General features: G+C 46.2%; 1 protein-coding gene across 1 annotated transcript in view; it reads right to left on the minus strand.

The window, feature by feature from the left end:
• Nucleotides 1-2,541: 2,541 nt before the first annotated feature.
• arhgef18b (rho/rac guanine nucleotide exchange factor (GEF) 18b) overlaps nucleotides 2,542-19,675 on the minus strand; it is a 34,970-nt gene continuing 17,836 nt past the window's right edge. The window contains exons 16-28 of the mRNA XM_083671705.1: nucleotides 19,177-19,431; nucleotides 18,963-19,039; nucleotides 18,596-18,774; nucleotides 18,212-18,285; nucleotides 15,687-15,872; nucleotides 15,229-15,369; nucleotides 14,956-15,071; nucleotides 14,601-14,666; nucleotides 14,401-14,448; nucleotides 13,372-13,785; nucleotides 7,016-7,382; nucleotides 6,445-6,579; nucleotides 2,542-5,828 (exon numbers count right to left, since the gene is read on the minus strand). Coding sequence (XP_083527831.1) covers nucleotides 5,515-5,828; nucleotides 6,445-6,579; nucleotides 7,016-7,382; nucleotides 13,372-13,785; nucleotides 14,401-14,448; nucleotides 14,601-14,666; nucleotides 14,956-15,071; nucleotides 15,229-15,369; nucleotides 15,687-15,872; nucleotides 18,212-18,285; nucleotides 18,596-18,774; nucleotides 18,963-19,039; nucleotides 19,177-19,431 — 2,372 coding nt within the window. The 3' untranslated portion in view covers nucleotides 2,542-5,514. The remainder of the gene's footprint in view (nucleotides 5,829-6,444; nucleotides 6,580-7,015; nucleotides 7,383-13,371; nucleotides 13,786-14,400; nucleotides 14,449-14,600; nucleotides 14,667-14,955; nucleotides 15,072-15,228; nucleotides 15,370-15,686; nucleotides 15,873-18,211; nucleotides 18,286-18,595; nucleotides 18,775-18,962; nucleotides 19,040-19,176; nucleotides 19,432-19,675) is intronic.

The following is a 19,675-nucleotide window of genomic DNA, read 5'->3' on the forward strand; positions in this document are numbered from 1 at the left end:
AGGAAAGCACATACATCTTATTCTACCCTTGGGAAAAATAAGCAGCTCAAATCGCCCTCTTCAAAAGGTTCTGTGGAAGAGAGCATTTGTCCGTCTTTGCTGCCAGAAGGATATTTGTTTTGGCAGCCTCGTGTTTGGTTTAAGACACCAAGTTGTCTTTTAAAAATGTGAGTAGGTGGAGAACTTTTCCTGGTTGTTTATTTGCCACAAAGACCTCCCACACACTTTCAACCTTGAAGCATTAGCACAAGTGAACATCTTGAGTCAGCTCTTAAGTTTCAAAGTTGTATTGTCATGCGAACTGGGAAACAGGGGAGTGTTGGCAGTACAATGAAATTCTTACTTGCAAGCTGTCCCCGTTGAAAACACAGAATACAGTTGTAACACAATAATAAAGTAACACCGCAATACACAGTAAGTGTAGTTTGTTAGTTTCTTGTATGACAGTAATCTATTGAACATGTGGTATGAAGTTATGAAGTTGTCTGAGGCAGCAGCTGGCTGATAAATGTTTCATCTTCTCAGGAGCACGTTTATCGAACAATGGCAGATTTGGCAGCATCTGATATTCACGTGTAAGAGTGAAACTGGACGAACAAGCTCGTTCTGGCCTCCATGTAGGTTGACGGCACTTTGCAAATACTGAGTCACAGTGTCTGAGTCACAGTGGGCACTTTTCGCTTGAAACGCTGTCTCTCTTTCAGTTGAACTGCGGTGCTCTTCTGTTGTACTTTAATTATGCGATACACCTGATCTCAGTGACCCAATTCTCCAACCGTGTCCCTGAAGTGTGCACTTCACTGATGTAAAGGCAATGGGCATTGCAAAAGCCCTGTAGTGGAGACCTTGCACGGGAACATCCATTGTGTTACATGAGCTGCAATCAGGTGAGCAGGTTGGGAGAACAATGCATGTATTGATAAAAAAACACTTATCTTTGCTATAGTCCTCGGAGTAAGGACTCTCTGTATGTTGACCCATTGGACCCAATGGCAGTAAAAAAAGGTTAACCATACACAGCTGTTCTTACACAAACATACTCCCAGTAAGGCATTATAGAATATTTCTAGTCTAGTTTCTGTCTAGTCCTCTTATTGGTCTATCTGGTTGTGTGGCAATAAAATGATAATGTATCCTGTATGATGACAATGGAAACGAACAACATAAATAAAAAACTGTCGGCCCTCAAATCGAATAGTCTGATTCAATGTCTGTTCCTAATGTTGTGAGTGAGAGCCACACACATGCAGGACTATGTCCTCTATATGTAGTTTCGTGGCGAGAGAATCCCTCAAATGACTATAATCACACCCGACTTCCGACTATTTCACACAACGTGATTCCAAACTATTGTGTGGAGAGAGAGGGAGAGAGAGAGAGAGAGAGAGAGAGAGAGAGAGAGAGAGAGAGAGAGAGAGAGAGAGAGAGAGAGAGAGAGAGAGAAGATGCAAAAAAAACAAAAACAATCCCTCACAGACAGAAGAACCCACAAATCATGGTGGTGCAAGCATCATCCCTCTCTGAATACCACAGGAACTGTATTCTCTGGGGTCCTGGAAAGATAGAACATCTAAACCACCACACCTGAAAATAGCCTTTTGTTTTTGTCTGCCACTAGTCTGTAATTAGGAAGTGCCAACAGGTTTCCGACTGGTCTGCTTCTCTCTTCAGCCAAGAACATCACGAAGGCGGCAAGGTCATGAACTCCTTGCGGCAGTCAAGAGAACCTCTGTGGCTCAGTTGGTAGAGCACGGCACTAACAACGCTTAGGTTGTGGGTTCGATTACTGCTGGGACCATATATACTGAAAAATGTATGCACTCACTGTAATGTAAGCCACTTTGGATAAAAGTGTCAGCTAAATGACACACACATATATATATATATAGTGCTATTCTGTGTTTGAATTATAATATGCAAGGAGAATTCAGTCATATAATACAAATTGGGAAATCATGAAGAAATAAATTATCTATGGTGAAAACACTAAAACTGGCCTAAATAAAATATGAAATGAACTTTACACTTGGACTCCACCTAAATATTCTCAGGGGATCCAATTATATTCTGTATAAAAACTTTGTAATTTAAATTACCTTTAGTTAAGAAGCACAGTAGTCTCGTTCCCAGACACTTCTGCCTGATAGCCTGGGGACGAGGTTAGAAGCACAGAGACAGCTAGATCATGCACTCCTTGTGGCGGTAAAGAGAATTTCATGCAATTTATGTGAATAATAAAAAGATTTATTCCGTTTGAATTATAAAAAATCAGATGTATGTGACCCAAGGTGAGCTCAGTGACAATACTATTTAAAAATGGGGGAAAATACTAAAGCTGTCCTGAAAACCAAATGAACTTTACACTTCGATTCCACCTCAAGATTCTCTGGGGATCCAATTATATTCTGGAAGTAAAAACTTTGTAATACAAATTACCTTTAGTTAAGAAGCAATAATTCACATATGAATAAAATTAAATAAATCTCACAACGCAACTTTGTTTCAAGACATTTTATTACTAAGATTCAGATTCTTCACACAGTTGTTTTAAGACACTTTATTACTAAAATTCAGATTTCTGTAAGGCAGTTTTTGTCCACAGGTTTTCTATGCCTCGCAGTGAATAAACAACAGTACAAAAATCATCCTTGCTGTGGCTACAAACTTCATTAGACAGCGGTAAATAAAAGTACACAAACACAACAGTATGCATTATGAACATTAATTTCCCCTTCAAGTACGCTACAATCCAAAAGTGACTAGTGTGATTGGCAGAACACACAAAGATCTTGGTTATACACATATTACAGGTCCAAGGTTGGTCTGTAGTAGAAACGCTCACTCACTCAGTTCAGTACAGCAAAAGCACATTTAAGACTTTAGTTTTCTTTCACCGGAAAGAGGAATTAACCACATACAGCGTAACACCATCATTGACTACCCTTCATATTAGAGTAGATGACATCAAACAGCATTTAGTCAAATGTCTCTTTGGTTAACCAATTGAAATGAGTGGGTGTGTTAGTCCTCGTACTGCTACACATGTTGAATGTTGAAGACACAGCAACATTAATCATAAGAGTACCGTCACAAAACAGCAGGGCACACCTAACCTTCTTCCTACCCATATAACAGGTTAAGAAATTAAATAATTGTACCGACAATTTGAATCCATTATATCTCATAACCTGTTTTGTGGGGTTATGAAATGTCACTGGCATCTAAACTAGGCACACATTTTGGCTGATGGTAAAATCGTGTCCATTTAGAAAAGAGCAACCAGCCTCAGCCGCCTCAATGCATGTGCCAACCGCTGGCTGGCGTCCAAGAGATCACTTCTATGTACAATATATACATAAGAAAACACAGGTCAACAACAAATGTGCTTGTTCCGAAAGCTCACACCAACTAGTGATCAAAGCTCATGTACCCGACTCTTATTTGGACAGACAGAAAACAGACTCTGGCCTGGAATGTACCATCATGCTTTGCCCTAACAGAATGATGTGGCCTTCAGGACCTGTACAGGCCCATGATACCGTCTACAGATGTACATTAACAGAAAAAGAGAGTTCAGTATAAAAATTACAGCCATGTTTTCCCTCACTGCATGTTCAGGAGGCCCTCACTGCATGTTCAGGAGGCCCTCACTGCATGTTCAGGAGGCCCTCACTGCATGTTCAGGAGGCCCTCACTGCATTCTCATGTGATACACGTGTCTGCTAAGTTTAGAGAATTGTGTAGGGAAAGATAACAAACCCCTAACTGCTGACTTTGAACGAAACCTTAATGGAGTTTTAATCCAGACTGATTGACACGGCAATGGTAAAAGAAAAAAAAAGAAGAAAAAAAAAAGAAAAAAAAAGAAAAGAAGACCATGAATTACATTACAGATACTGGCTTGCCCAAATATAATGTCAATGGTTTATAGCTTTACATTTACATAAGCTTTCAAATACTTCACTGTCTGACCTCTGGCTATTCTGCCTGTCACGTGTTTCCCTATACACTGTCAGTATGTTTGACATGGTACACGTGACGAGGCTTTCTTTAAGAGGGAGATTTCATTGGAGAGGTGTACTGTACCATACGGAGCGTTTATCCGAATGGGGAATTCAGTATTCTCTGAGGGGGAAAGAGACACGTGAATCTAATGGTTCCTGGAGCATGACTCTTACTATCCTTTCCTTTATGATTGCAGCTCCTTGGCAGCATTGAAGAGACATTGAAGAGACATTGAAGAGACATTGTAGAGACATTGTAGAGACATTGTAGAGAGACATTGTAGAGACATTGAAGAGACATTGTAGAGACATTGTAGAGACATTGAAGAGACATTGAAGAGACATTGTAGAGAGACATTGAAGAGACATTGTAGAGACATTGAAGAGACATTGTAGAGAGACATTGTAGAGACATTGAAGAGACATTGAAGAGACATTGTAGAGAGACATTGAAGAGACATTGTAGAGACATTGTAGAGAGACATTGAAGAGACATTGTAGAGAGACATTGAAGAGACATTGTAGAGAGACATTGTAGAGGCTAGGGAAGCTAGACTAGGCTGATGCCACAGTCGACCCCTAGTCAACATTGGTGCCAAACTACCTGCCTTGGCTTCAAATCATCAAATCATGTAAACACAACAAGAGTGGTTGTGTTGATGACTCGTGTGTGGGGGTACATAACAACGTAGATGGTTTTTAAATCCATTTAAGTTCTGAAACTAAATGACGGCTTAAGTAAGGACAATACATCTCCGGTAGCAGGTGAATTATAATTTTTCAATTGTAATGAATGAAAATGAAGTAAAACATTCGGTTTGTGTGAGTGAGTGAGAGAGCATGAAATGTCTGTCAATTCCACCATTGGACCAAAGAAAGTCTCATCTTTAACAAAAGGAGCAATACTAACAACTCCAGTGTTCGGTCTTCTATAATAAGAATGACATGATTAAGAAAAAAAATAAAATACCCTTCAAAAGAACTGTAAGTTCAACTCACACAGTAGTCCACAAACAACATCACGTCCATGTCCATCAATACAGTTCGCATGTCGAGTATTTACACTGTACAAAATAAACATCCCGCGAGGGAGCGACGTCATCGTTTGATCAGTCCCGCTTCACTTCCATAAAGGTGCACATTCTCAGAGGAGAGGCGACTTCAGTCTTAAGTCTTTGGATTCGTCTTCACTTCAATCCTTCTCACGTTCGATTAAGCCTTCACTTGATCACAGTTTACGTTTTTTTCTTCATTATCGACATTCTGGGTTAAATTAAAAGCAATTAAAAGCAGTTACTGGCGTTCCTTAAGGGGGGAACGGGACATGATAAAATAGATTCTTCTACGAAAGAAGAGTTACTTTAAAAAAAATGACATCGTTAAAGGAAATGTTTTCTACGTGAGCTCTCTCTCTCTTCAGGAGCTCTGACATCACAGGCCTCCCTTTGGGTCCATGCCTCGGCCCACAATGCAGTGCGCAGGCTCTGTGTGGGGAGCCTGGTGACGAGGCTCAGAAGAAGATGACGTCCTCCTTGGTCAACTCCTCAGGGATCCTGTAGGGAGGGGGGAGACTGTGGCTGTGGCTGAGGCCATGGAGAGGGTTCGGGGGGGCCTGGCTCTGGTGGGGGTTAGGGGGCAGGGTCTGGGTGTGGGTGTGGAGGTGGTTTGGAAGGGTCTGGGACTGGGTGTGGAAGGGGTTGGGGGCCTGGGTATGGAGAGGGTTAGGGCCCTGGGTCAGAGGCTGGCTGGGGGGCTTCTGGACACTGGCAGGGTAGGTGGAGGAGGGATAGGACTCAGATCCGCTGTCTGGAGGGCTCACGGGATCTGTGGGGAGGAGAGCCAGAGAGGTAGCAGCCAGTCAGCTGGTCATAGATCACTAGATAAGATTAGGTGATTGCTCTAATACAGTATGAATGGGCAGCATAAGAGTAATTGAAGTCTATGTACATGCATACAGAAAAACCCTTAAAATAACACAATGTATTATTGTACATCATCTGTAATGGTATGACATTTGACAGCGTTTGTCAGTTGTAGAAGAACATCGTTCATCAAAGTTAATCAGGTGGAACAGTTTAATAGGTGTTTACACAGACACAGGGTGTGTGTAGACTAGGTAGGCTTTACCAAGAAATGTGTCTGGGGTGGGGTTGGGCTTGCTCAGGTGGTGTTGGGAAATTCAGTACCTCTAACTGTGTCTTACCTGTGTGGTGGTTTGACAGGGGGTGAGTAGAGGTAGACATTATAAAAGGGTTTAGGGTGTGTGTGGTGTGTGTGTGCATGTGTGTGTGTGTGTGTGTGTGTTAGAAGGGGTTAACTGTATTGTACCTGTGTGGTGGTTGGACAGGGGGTGAGTAGAGGTAGACTTTATAAAAGGGTGTAGGGTGTGTGTGTGTATGTGTGTGTGTGTGTGTGTTAGAAGGGGGTAACTGTGTCGTACCTGAGTGGTGGTGGAGGGAGTGGGACAGGGGGTGCTGCTGGTTTGGACTGATGGAACGCTTGGCCTTCAGCGAACCATCTTCTCTGTCTCTGACCGACAACTTCAGAGGCAACATCTGCTTCATATCTACTGAGGCTGAGAGAGAGAGAGAGAGAGAGAGAGAGAGAGAGAGAGAGAGAGAGAGAGAGAGAGAGAGAGAGAGAGAGAGAGTGAGTGAGTGTAGAGAAGCAGAGAGATAACATTGTGTTATTAGATTTAACCAAGGAGCCGTCCAGTTCACAGAAGCTAATGTGATCATCTTGAGTCATTAAGATCAATCTTAATGTCAGCTGTAACTGTGTTCATGAGCCACAGGCCTACAAATCATGTTCTTAGATTACCACACCACCTAACCTACTGTATGGTGTAGAATAACAGCCTTCACAAGACTGATAATACTTGAGATTGATTTGGTATGTCATTTGGGCAGCGTTTGCACTTTTGGAACCATTCCATTGATTCAAATGAAGTTTGACCCAGGTGGTCTGGTGCTAACAGTGTGGTGATGGCACCCTGGCTCTGCAGTTCTTACCAGTGCTGTCCGTACGATGGGAGGCCTTGCCCTTGCCACTCTTGTCCTTGCCCCTGCTTAGCGCTGCCAGCTTGGTGGGTATCTGCTGCTGCACCCCCACCTGCTTGTGCTGCTGGTTGGTGGTGCTGAACAGATGCAGGGGCACCTCCGTCTTGACTGGCAGGCCGGCGTTCGTGCCCGCCTCGCGCCGCGCCAGCGCCACCTCTGGCCGCTCCAGGTAGTCGGCGGGCGCCACCGAGAGGCTGGGCCGCACGTGGGTCTTCTGGGGGAGGGGCAGGGTCGGGTCTGTGCCCACACTACCGCCACTGCCACTGCTCTGCATGGCCATAAGGAGGTCCCCGTTCAGGCTCCCAGAGAACGGAGTCACCTGGTGGGGAGAGGGCGTAGGTACGGGTATGAGAGGCACGCAGACGCAGGGAGGTTGACGTCAGAGCCTTAGCTATGGAGTACGGCTCCGCTGTAGATTTAGACTTCCAATGGCTGTCGTGTTTAAGACAATTATTTGCAAGCGAGAGAAATTACATTACAATGTTGTCATGGAATCTTTTATGTCTACATGGAAGACAGCTTGCCGAACTCTGCACTGTATATGGCTCCAGCCAAATGGAGTTTGGGATGTAAATTGGGGCCCTCTGCTTTTTGCATTTTTATGTATGTGTGTGTGTGTGTGTGTGTGTGTGTGTGTGTGTGTGTGTGTGTGCTCCAGGCAGCTTGTGGAGAGACTTGCACTGCTGGTAGTGTTTAAGAGAACTGAATTCTCTTTGAACACAGCTTCTAAAGGGTAGTGCGTCTAAGCTCAGCACAGAGGAAATGCATGGCCGATGAAACACAATCTGGAGAAGTGCAGGGTATTTATGGGATAAAGGGACAATCAGAAACACATGCTACTCTTTCTGCTGAGCAGGCAGCTTGGAGACATCTTTTGATGTGTTATGGTGCAGCGCACACACACACACACACACGAAACATGAAACCCTTCACTAAGTCCCACTGCAAATAAAGGTGTACCATCTTGTACAAACAATCTGAATCAGCAGGGAGTTAGAACTACTGGTCTCATTACATCACAGGCTGAGAACACAGCCTGCATTGTCCAACTTATAACAACCTTGGAGGAAGAGAGAGAGACATTCCCAAATCAACCCTGAGCACGTCTATAAAACTCCTCTCCAGGCTGCCTGTAGCTAATGGTCACAGACACAGAGAGTGTGAGAACCTGTGCTGTAGGGCAGTCCTGCTCCTGCCATGTACAGTGTGATTGATGAGTGTGTACTTCCTCCTGGAGATGGGAAACACATGAGGGAGAAGGTCTCGGAGGGCACAGGGGGCAGATGGATCCAGCTGTGTGTGGGGTTCTCCAGCTGTTGTGACAGGGTATGACTGACAGGGTGGCCTGGGGCAGAGGGGGGGCCCTCTCAGGAGGGCCTGGAGGTGTGTGTGTGTGTGTGTGTGTGTGACTTGTGTGTGAGTGTGCGTGTATGTATGCAATATGCATGAAGCATCTGTGCAGGGGCCCTCTGGAGGGGCTGGAGGTGTGTGTGTGTGTGTTAGGGTTGAATGTTCAATCCGAGAATTCATCACATCTCTCCTAGGAAACCCGGTATTCAACTCGGTATATACTAAGTGTCATTCTGAAGCATGTAGAATTCTTTGTCTGGAGGAGTTTTGTATGGAGGCAGAATGCAGAAAGAGAGAGAGAGAGAGAGAGAGAGAGAGAGAGAGAGAGAGAGGGAGAGAGAGAGAGAGAGAGAGAGGGAGAGAGAGAGGGAGAGAGAGAGGGAGAGAGCGAGAGAGAGAGAGAGAGAGAGAGAGAGGGAGAGAGAGAGGGAGAGAGAGAGGGAGAGAGAGAGAGAGAGAGAGAGAGAGCGAACAAGCTTTTTTCTCCCTCAGTTGATGAGAGCAGAGGGGGAGGGTTGGCCCTCTATCTAGCACTCCAGCCCACTCACTCATACTGGAGGAAAAGTCACACACACACACACACACACACACACACACACACACACACACACACACACACACGTGTCTCTCTTTCTTCTTCTCTCTCTTTCACTCTCTCCATGCAAGACAATGTGTGGTATTTTGTTGGTAACCTGTTGTTTATTCATTCACTTAAATGGATATTATGAATAATAGAGTTGGTATAAAGTGACTGATCAAAAGCCAGTTTTTTTTCATGTCACCTATGATGAAAATCTCTAACTTTCCAGCAAATTTTGCCCTATTGTTAACGAAAATGGCCAGTTTCTCCAGGAGAACTTGGCTAAGCCGTCCAGCTTGTGTTCCAAACTGTCCAAACACACAGATATAGTGACCTGTTGGTACACCCCTAGTGTCAACAACGCTCTCCGCTGGAGCCCTCTCTGCATTCGCCTCGCTATTTCTTTTTTAATTAACATATTAACCGCATTTCAACGTCACGTTTACAGTTTCAGCATAAACAACATGTGTGCTTTGAATTTATGGCGACTTTGTGGAAGTAAATACGGTAGGCTACAACAGCGCACGCACGCACATAATTTAACAGTTCCATTTCACGTCATGCTGCTCGTAGAAATTATTTATTATAATTTATAATTTATCGCAATTATTTATCTCGGGAAACAGGAATGGATTTGGGCAGGAAATCCCTGGGGTGTGTGTACGTGTGTGTGTGTGTGTGTGTGTGTGTGTATGCGTGTATCCGATGGAGATAGAATGAAAATGAAACTGGGGCTCCTTCAGGGGCTGCATGGTGGATAAGGAGGCACTAATGGACCCAACCCCACATAGAGGTGCCCCAAGGTGAACCTGAAGAATTCAGCATTAGACCAGCACTTTCTCTCTCTACCACCCCCCCCCCCCCCCCTCCCCCCCCTCCCGTCTCTCCTCCTCTCCCCTGCCCTCTTCATGTACACAGATGCTCCATTGTTTCCTCCTGAGGTGCCCAGCATAAATGCAGGGTTTCCAGGGAGTCAAATATGAGTGGGAAGAGAGGGAGAGGAACAGGGAGCACAAAGGCTTGACTGACAGCGCATAAACAATTAGAGCTGGCAGCTTTCCAGATGCTGTATTAATAACAGGGTACATCTGTGTAATTATATGTTGTGGCTTCTTTCATCCTCAGAGCAGCAGCTCCTTGGGATACTTATCAGAAATCCTCCGCTCCAGTGTTTCCCTGTACACAATGCCTCAGGAAGGAAGGGGGCCGGCCCCATCTTAAGACTAGCGGGACCTCTGTCTGTTCACGCTAGGCTCGTAACACGGCTCTGAAATAACAAACCAAAGACAAACTCATACTGTCGCGCTAGCCACTGCCAACACTGTCTGTGCTCCGAAAAAATAACATTATCCGAATATTCCCCCTCTCCTCCGAGACGAAATATATACTCATGCAATGCAGTTAGAACGCAACCGTGGAGTTGAGCATTACATGAGCATGCTTAGGTGGGAGTGGATGGCTGCCCGGAGGACAGCAGGTCTGGTGTGACTACAGTATAGACCCTGTGGATCTGGAACAACAGCTGTCACAGAGGAGGTGACCTCAGCTTGAACTAGTAGTGTGAGAGGGCATGCCATTGGCCTAGCAACACCACCACAACAACAACAACACCACCACCGTCACAACTGTCATACATCAGGGAGGAGGGCCATGAAACAGATGAGTTAGTAGCCTTGATGAGGTTGATGTGGAGAATTACAACTACAAGTAGGTTTTTAGTTAGATTGGTTTCCCTGGATGAATTCAAAAAGTGTTTTTTTCTTTCTTCTTTTTTTCTGTGCTTGAAGGGCCAATGCAAAGAGGGCAGCTTTCAAACTGTCTGATTCAGATCCATTCCCATTCCAACCTTGCCTGTGTGCATCTACTAGGACAGCCTTTATTTCAAAACCCAAGGCCCTTTTTCCTGTTCCCCGGTCCAATAAAAAGCACACTCAGTTCCTGGCAGTGGTGCGACTGTAAATCAATGCAATTCCTTCTGGAGGCAACACAAACACACACTTTCACAATTCACCTGACACCCTGTGAGTACAGTCCAGTTGCACCACTCCCATCGGTGTGGGAACTGCCGGGACGTGATAGCCTGAGTGTGATAAGACAAGATAACATGGACAAGGAGGTTTCTTTGAAGTGGGACATGCAGCAACGTGCAGCTTTTGACTGTTTAATGCACACACCTGAGTATCCCACTGACAGAACCCACTGCTTCATGAGGGCTAATTATAGCTGAAGGTTACCAGATGATGATGGGTCTTGATTAAACGTCTGATGATGATGATGATGATGTCTGCTTGGCTCCCAGCCCAGAACTGTGACTATGAGGTCATTCACTATGAAAAGGCTGTGTTTGATGTCGTTAGCCTCTGAGCTAACATCCATCCCAAAACAAGCTTCTATCAGGGCCAAAAAAATCCCATCCATACACTTAGCAAGTATTAAGTGGACACACACACAAACACAAACAGACACACATAAACACAAACACACACACCAACACATACAAACACAGAGAGACAGAGAGAGAGAGAGAGAGAGAGAGAGAGAGAGAGAGAGAAAGAGAGAAAGAGAGAGAGAGAGAGAGAGAGAGAGAGAGAGAAAGGGCATTACACCGAATAGCATCATGAGGGTCGCTGATGAGACAGACAAGGTCTAGCCAGGGATGATATCTCCTCCACTTATATAACCCTTTCTGTGGTTTGCTTCAGTCTCTCCTTGGCCCTCTGAACTCACTCTAGATGGCTATCTGGTATTCCTGGTATTACACACTGAGAGCAAAGTCAATTCCGCCAATCAATCCACAAAGGGCAGTGTTTGTTCCCGGGAGCGACGGTAGAATGTTCAGGGTAGAATTCCTGCCAGTGTGAAAGCCCTGCTTGTCAGATAAATGAGATGACGTGTACTCTACTGGAGCAGGTAATTCATGTCATCTGCTTACGTGCATACTCTTCAGCTCTGAGCGGGGCCTGTCGCCACTATAGAATTGAGGCTAGACAGATGGAAAGCCAGACGGACGACTGAAGCGATTTGGGAATATCTCCTATAAATGTAACCTGATAAATGGCAGACATGGTTCAGCCACAGGCTTGAATTCCTTGGATTTGGCCACAGTTCAGGGGGACCTGCTGGCCAGAGTGGAAGACGCTGCCCAATCAGAAACAATGAGAGTGCACGTCATCCAATTAGGACCAGCAGACAGCACAGTGGCACGGATGACATCACAGACAGCAAGACAGCTCAGACAGAGACGTACCTCATCAACTAGACTCTTGTGTGTGTGTGTGTCGCGTTATACATGTGGGTGGGCATACAACAGTAGTACAGTAATGTACAGTAGTACAGAGCATAAGTAGCTGGAATAAAAATTGGAGTCTAAGTTTCACTTCCTCACCGCAGGACAAAAACATATCCGAGTTCTATAAAAACCACTGAACCTGATCTTGGGTATCATAACGTCTCCTTGACAGACCCATAACACTATGGCTAAAATTACAGCAGCTTCCTCCTCTTTCCTGAAACTCACACACAATACCACACATTGTCTTGCATGGAGAGTGAAAGAGGGAGAGAAAGAGAGACTACTGTGTGTGTGTGTGTGTGTGTGTGTGTGTGGTTTCCTGGCTGGGTGAGTGGGTACAACTGTAGTCAGATGTCAGTGTTCAGGTCACAGGGTTGTGTTTCCCCCCCATGGCATGGCTTGTGGTTATCATGCCCATCAGTAAACAGGCTCTGGGAGGTGGTGGGAGGGAGGGAGGGACGGAAGGAAGGAGGGAGGGACGGAAGGAGAGGGCGGGGGGGGCTGATACAGGAGCCCCCCACCCCAGGGTGGTAAGGGGGCAGCGAGGCAGGTGGCAGGCAGGCAGGGTGGTATGAAGGGAGGTGGCAGGGAGTGGGCAGGGAGGGGGAGGTGATACAGGAGAAGCCTATGCCCAAGCCCAAGCCCTTTCTCCTGCACACTGGCACATTGTTCAGGGCTCCTAGCTCAGGGCTGCTGATATTCCATATAGGCTGCTGCTGATGCCAGGGGGGCAGATGGTGAGAGGGGCAGAGATGCCAGGGAGGGAGGGAGAGGGGGGGGTGGGGAGATGGAGGGAGGGAGAGAGAGGGGGAGAGAGAGAGAGAGAGAGAGAGAAAGAGAGAGAGGCAGGGGCGTGGGAATGGCCTGAGCTCCTTCACCTGGCTCAACAGGTCTCGACATGCCTTATCTTATCCAGGTATGAATGTTCACATCTACATCTATGAGCCAGTGTTCTCCAGGAAGGAGAAGACTAAGAAACAGCAGTTTCTTTTCAGGGTTTGCTGTACGGTGTGTGTGGGAGAGAAACAGATCTGTTGAGATAGGAATAAAATCAACATCATCATCATCATCATCACTACCACCCACCTCGATGGTCTTCCTCTTGATTTTCCTCTGCTGCTCCAGCTTCTCCTTCTCCTTCTCCACGGCCCTGGTGGACTCCCTCAGCCTCTCCAGGTCGTGCTGGTAGGTCTGCCTCTGCCTGTCCAGCTCCTCCCTCTCCTCCGCCAGTCTCTCCTCCAGCCTGCCACACTCCTCCTCCTTCTGGCGTAGCCGCGCCTCCGTGACCTCCACCGCCACGCGGTGGCGCTCCCGCTCCCTCTCCCAGCGCACCTGCTCCTGGCGGTGCTGCGACTGCAGCTTGTGGAAGCTGGCCAGCTCCTCCCTCTGCAGCGCCAGCGTCCGTTGCTTCTCCTGCTCCAGGAGGACGTTGCCACGGTGGCGGCCGGGGAAGGAGGCGCGCTGGAGCTCAATGTGGCTGTCCTGCTGGGAGATGATGGCCTGGAGAGAGGAGAGGAGAGGTACCAGCCAGAGAGAGACGGGGGGAGAGAACAGAGTCAAATAGGATTGAAAAGCACCCATCAATCAGGCTTCGAGGGCAGCGGCACTGCACTTAGCTTAAGTACAACAAAACCCTTAGAGCACCATTGAACAACTACGCTGTTATTACTGTTGTCATGGGAAAAGCCCTTAAAGTAGTTAACAGGTACTGTTGACATTGAAGTCTGTGCTGTTAGCATGTGTTCCATCTCAACATCCAATTATATGCCCATACTTGACATCACAAGCCATTTTCACACTAAAATTGCAAACAACATTTGTGCGTACAGGACAGACAGGTTAGGCGTCAGGTCCTGTTAAGTATGGAGGAGGGCTGTGCTATGGATTGTTCATGGTCAAGTCACACTTAATCAACCAAGATAGGAACTGATAGAACAGTGTTTTGGTGCCAACAATGTTAAACACCAATATGTCCAACTTTGTCAGTAGTGAGGCTTTAGTAGTAGTAGTAGTGTAGTAGTAGTAGTTGTATAGTGGTGTAGTAGTAGTAGTAGTATAGTGGTGTAGTAGTAGTAGTAGCATAGTGGTGTAGTAGTAGTAGTAGTGATGTTTTACCTCCAGGCTGTAGAGCCTTTGGGACAGCATCAGCACACGATCAAAGAACTGGAAAATACAAGAACAGTTTTTTAGTTTTTTTTTTTAAATCAACTGGAGATCACATTACCATATTCACTGAACAAAACCAGGAACATTGATAGTTTGAATGGTGTGGTAAAACAGGCTTGTTGAGGGTAAAGAGCAGTTCCCTAGCGTACCTCAGCTTCAGGGAAGGAGTTGGACCAGATGGGATTCCAACTGGGAGGAGGGGATGATTCATCAACCTGGGAGACACAAGGAAACCATTTCAACCAGAGTCATACGGGCAAGCCTTAGTTATCCTACAATGCTGTAGGTCAATCACTGTGGTGAGTGTGTCTGCATCCATAACTCAGTTCACAATACTAGGCCTTCTACTCATCAAACACAGTTACCCAAGAGAACAGGTTTAGAGTAAATATGAGGACATGGAACGTTTCTCAATGACGTGTTCTAGTCTGGTGCTTTTATCTGTATTTACTCTGGTCTACTGTGGGACAGTGTGTGTGTGTGTGTGTGAGTGTGTGTCACCACCTGCTCCAGGGCTTGATTGGCACAGATCTCCTTCAGCAGGGGGTCAGAGCTGGCCCTCTGGCTCCTCTCTCTGGGCTTGGCCTCGCCACTGTAGTTCTTCTTCTTCACACTGCCGTCTACAACACACACACACACACACACACACACACACACACACACACACAGCAAGATTCACATTTATGCAAATTATACGATAATGGAATAATAAGAAAAAAAAAAAAAAAAAAAGGATGCACTCGGAAGTCCATTTTGATGCTTGGATGTTGGACTCACTCTTGTTGAGGATAGTGGGGCTGCTGTCGTAGCCCCCAAAGGTCTCTGCTCTCCTAGGTAGAGATCCAGAGTTCTGGCCCTCCTCTGGTCGTGGTGCCGGTTCCCTCACACCAGACAGCAGCAAGTTCTGGAGGTTTTCCACTGAAGTGAAGGACGGAGAGAGAGATATATTTGACAAGTGTCCCTTCACTTTCAAAACCACCCAATTTTCTATCATAAGGGGAAGGTTGAGTTATTAACATAATGCTGATTCCTATCCATTTCAGATGAAGCAGGGTCTGATATGGAATTAGGCATGCATGTTATTCCTCTTGTGTGTGTGTGTGTGTGTGTGTGTGTGTGTGTGTGTGTGTGTGTGTGTGTGCATATGTGTGTGCATGTGTGTGTGCGTGCATGTGTTGTTGGGTCGTGTTTGCGTGTGTGTTTGTGTCTGTCTGTATGTGAACTGTGTTCTCTACCTTCAGTGATGGCTCCCTTGAGCAGCGTCTCCCCCTGGTGGAGGTCGGAGGCGTCACCTCGGAGCAGCAGGCGCGAGCGTGATGCTGTGTCTTCCAGGCCAGCCACGGACTCAGCCATGTCTGCAAAGAGCTGCAGCTTTTCTGTCAAACCCTGGAGGATCTGGGCATCCTTCTGGCTCAGACGCTCTAGGGGATGGAGGAGAGGAGAGGAGAGGAGAGGAGAGGAGAGAAAGGGGAGAGGAGAGGAGAGGAGAGGAGAGGAGAGTGGAAAGGAGAGGAGAGGAGAGAAGAGGAGAGGAGAGAAAGGGGAGAGGAGAGAAAGGGGAGAGGAGAGGAGAGGAGAGGAGAGGAGAGGAGAGGAGGGGAGAGGAGAGGGGTATACAGAATGAAGTGAGAATAAAGGCAACATTGAACCATAATGAACATTGAACCTTTTTTTTTTTTTTTTTTTTACCATTTACTGTCTAAATGTGCTTTTGTCCTCACCTGATTCCTTCTATATGTGATAACTGACATGGTCATTGATATTGTTTGAGGCAATAAGGAGAAAACATGAATATCGATATCACTGATGCATGATCGCCACCTAGTGGCCGTGTATCAACGACACACTGTTCTACTAACATCGACTACTATGCCCTCATTCAATGCTAAAAAACATTTCACTTTCACAATGACTGTATCTGAATCTCAGTAAACCGCAAAAATAACTTCTTCCGATCAGCGGAACCACTCGAGAAGTGAACATCTTCACTTCTCGGAAGTTATTTTTACCATTCAGCTGATTTGGTTCAGCTGATCGTAAGTTATTTTTGCGGTTGACTGACATTCACATACAGTGCATTCGGAAAGTATTCAGACCCCTCCACATTTTGTTATGTTACAACCTTATTCTAAAATTGATTCAATTAATTTTTTCCCTCATCAATCTACACACAATACAGGTTTTTAGAAATGTTTGCTAATTTATTCAAAATAAAAAACTGAAATATCACATTTACATAAGTATTCACTCTTTGCTATGACACTCGAAATTGAGCTCAGGTGCATCCTGTTTCCACTGATCATCCATGAGATGATTCTACAACTTGATTGGAGTCCACCTGTGGTAAATTCAATTGATTGGACATGATTTGGAACAGCACACACCTGTATATATAAGGTCCCACAGTTGACAGTGCATGTCAGAGCAAAAAACAGGCCGTGAGGTTTAAGGAATTGTCCATAGACCTCTGAGACAGGATTGTGTCGAGGCACAGATCTGGGGAAGGGTACAAAACAAAGAATTCTGCAGTATTGAAGGTCCCCAAGAACACTGTAGCCTCCATCATTCAATCAAATTGGAAGAAGTTTGGAACCACCAAGACTCTTCCTAGAGCTGGCCGCCCAGCCAAACTGAGCAATAGGGGGAGAAGGGCCATCGTCAGGGAGGAGACCAAGAACCCAATGGTCAGTCTGACAGAGCTCCAGAGTTCTTCTGTGGAGATGGGAGAACCTTCCAGAAGGACAACCATCTCTGCAGCACTCCACCAATCAGGCCTTTATGGTAGAGTGGCCAGATGGAAGCCACTCCTCAGTAAAAAGCACATGACAGCCCACTTGGAGTTTACCAAAAGGCACCTAAAGGACTCTCAGACCATGAGAAACAAGATTCTCTGATCTGATGAAACCAAGATTGAACTCTTTGGCCAAGTGTCACGTCTGGAGGAAACCAGGCACCGCTCATCACCTGGCCAATACCATCCCTATGGTGAAGCATGGTGGTGGCAGCATCATGCTGTGGGGATGTTTTTCAGTGGCAGGGACTGGGAGAGACTAGTCAGGATCGAGGGAAAGATGAACGGAGCAAAGTACAGAGAGATCCCTGATGAAAACCTGCTCCAGAGCGCTCAGGACCTCAGACTGGGGCGAAGGTTCACCTTCCAACAGGACAACAACCCTAAGCACACAACCAAGACAACGCAAGAGTGGCTTCGGGACAAGTCTCTGAATGTCCTTGAGTGGACCAGCCAAAGCCCGGACTTGAACCCGATTGAACATCTCTGGAGAGACCTGAAAATAGCTGTGCACCGACGCTCTCCATCCAACCTGACAGAGCTTGAGAGGATCTGCAGAGAAGAATGGGAGAAACTCCCCAAATACAGGTGTGTCAAGCTTGTAGCGTCATACCCAAGAAGACTTGAGGCTGTAATCGCTGCCAAAGGTGCTTCAACAAAGTACTGAGTAAAGGGTCTGAATACTTATGTAAATGTGATATCAGTTTTTTATTTTTAATAAATTAGCAAACATTTCTAAAAACCTGTTTTGGCTTTGTCATTATGGGGTATTGTGTGCAGATTGATGAGGGAAAAAATGAATTGAATCCATTTTAGAATAAGGCGGTAACAAAACAAAATGTGGAAAAAGTGATGGGGTCTGAATACTTTCCGAATGCACTGTATAGTCATTGTGAATGAAGGATAGCATCATGTTCCACATGTGCTCTACAGACTGTCCTAATAAGGGCATCATGGATCTGCCGCTACCTTGGAACTCTTTGAATCTGGCGGCTCGAGCCTCTTCCTCCTCACTGAAGAGTCTCTCCTCTGTGTGTGGACAGCTGAGAGGGAGGGAGAGAGAGAGAGTGTAGAAAAATAAAGAAATAACATTGTGTTATTAGATTTAACCAAGGAGCCATCCAGTTCACAGAAGCTAATGTGATCATCTTGAGTCATTAAGATCAATCTGCCCAGATTTCTGAAGCGGCCAAACTAATGTCAGCTTTACTTGTGTTCATGAGCCACAGGCTTATAGATCATGTTCTTAGATTACTACACCACCTAACCTACTCTATGGTGCACAAAAACTGCCTTCACAAACTGATAATACACACACACACGTACACACACCAGGTGTGCGCAGTACTGTACCTCTCGACAGCCTGGCGTATGTGTGTCATCCAGGTGTTGCGCTCCTCTTTGGAGTTTGTGTGTATTTCGTACATCTCAGGCTCGTTGGACGAGGCACAGATAAGAAACATGGCCTTCTCCTCGTGGGCCACCTCTCTGACGATCAGCTTCTGCAGAGAGATCACTGACGGCTTGTTGTCCTGAGGGAGAGAGGAGGGGAGGACAGTCAGCTACTACTGAGTGACACTGCTATAGCCTACTCCACCTGACTAAACACCCTGGATTCACTAGTCGAAGTTTGCAAAGAGAATCGTTCCACTAACTCAACGACTATTGAGAAGGGCTTTGTGATGTGACTTGAGATGAATGTTAAGATGTTATAACTCACCACAGTGGAAAATACATATCGCTGGTCCTTCTCTTGTAGTAACAAAAGGACATCGGACAGTAGCACTGCAAGAATATCTGAAAAGAAAGGGTTAAAAGAGATAAGTAAAAGGGGAGGGGACAAGACTGCTGTTGACAAATGTAGGAGAGGAGACAAGGAGAGGAAGCCACAGTAGACTACCGACATGCAGCCAGCCCCACGGTCATCCTGGTACCTTTGAGTCTGCCGGAGGCGGCCTTCCAGTTGACGGTGCCCTGGTGCAGCAGCCCGCGGCGTCCCTGGGCCAGGTCCTCTCTACGGAACACGCGGCCATCTTTGATCTTGCCCAGGGACTTGGGCTCCATCTTGGCGGCGATGTCTCGGAGGCGCGAGGCCTTCTCGTGGACATTGACCAGCGCGTCCACCTGAACGATGGCGGTCTTGATCAGGCCCAGAGCCCGGGTCAGTTCCTCGTGCTCCTCTGTACCCGCTGGGAGAAAACAGGATCAAGCAGAGTTACTACTACTATACTACGTGAAGTTCCTTTTCATTCATATGCTCCTTATGCTCCTCTGTATAACAATACTCTTGGCTGGAGTCTGTCTGTCTGTGTGTGTGTGTGTGTCTGTGTGTGTGTCTGTGTCTGTGTGTGTGTGTGTCTGTGTGTCTGTGTGTCTGTGTGTCTGTGTGTGTCTGTGTGTGTGTGTGTGTCTGTGTGTGTGTCTGTGTGTGTG

Source organism: Argentina silus (genome assembly GCF_951799395.1).
Source record: "Argentina silus genome assembly, chromosome: 6".
NCBI classification, from domain to species: Eukaryota; Metazoa; Chordata; class Actinopteri; order Argentiniformes; family Argentinidae; genus Argentina; species Argentina silus.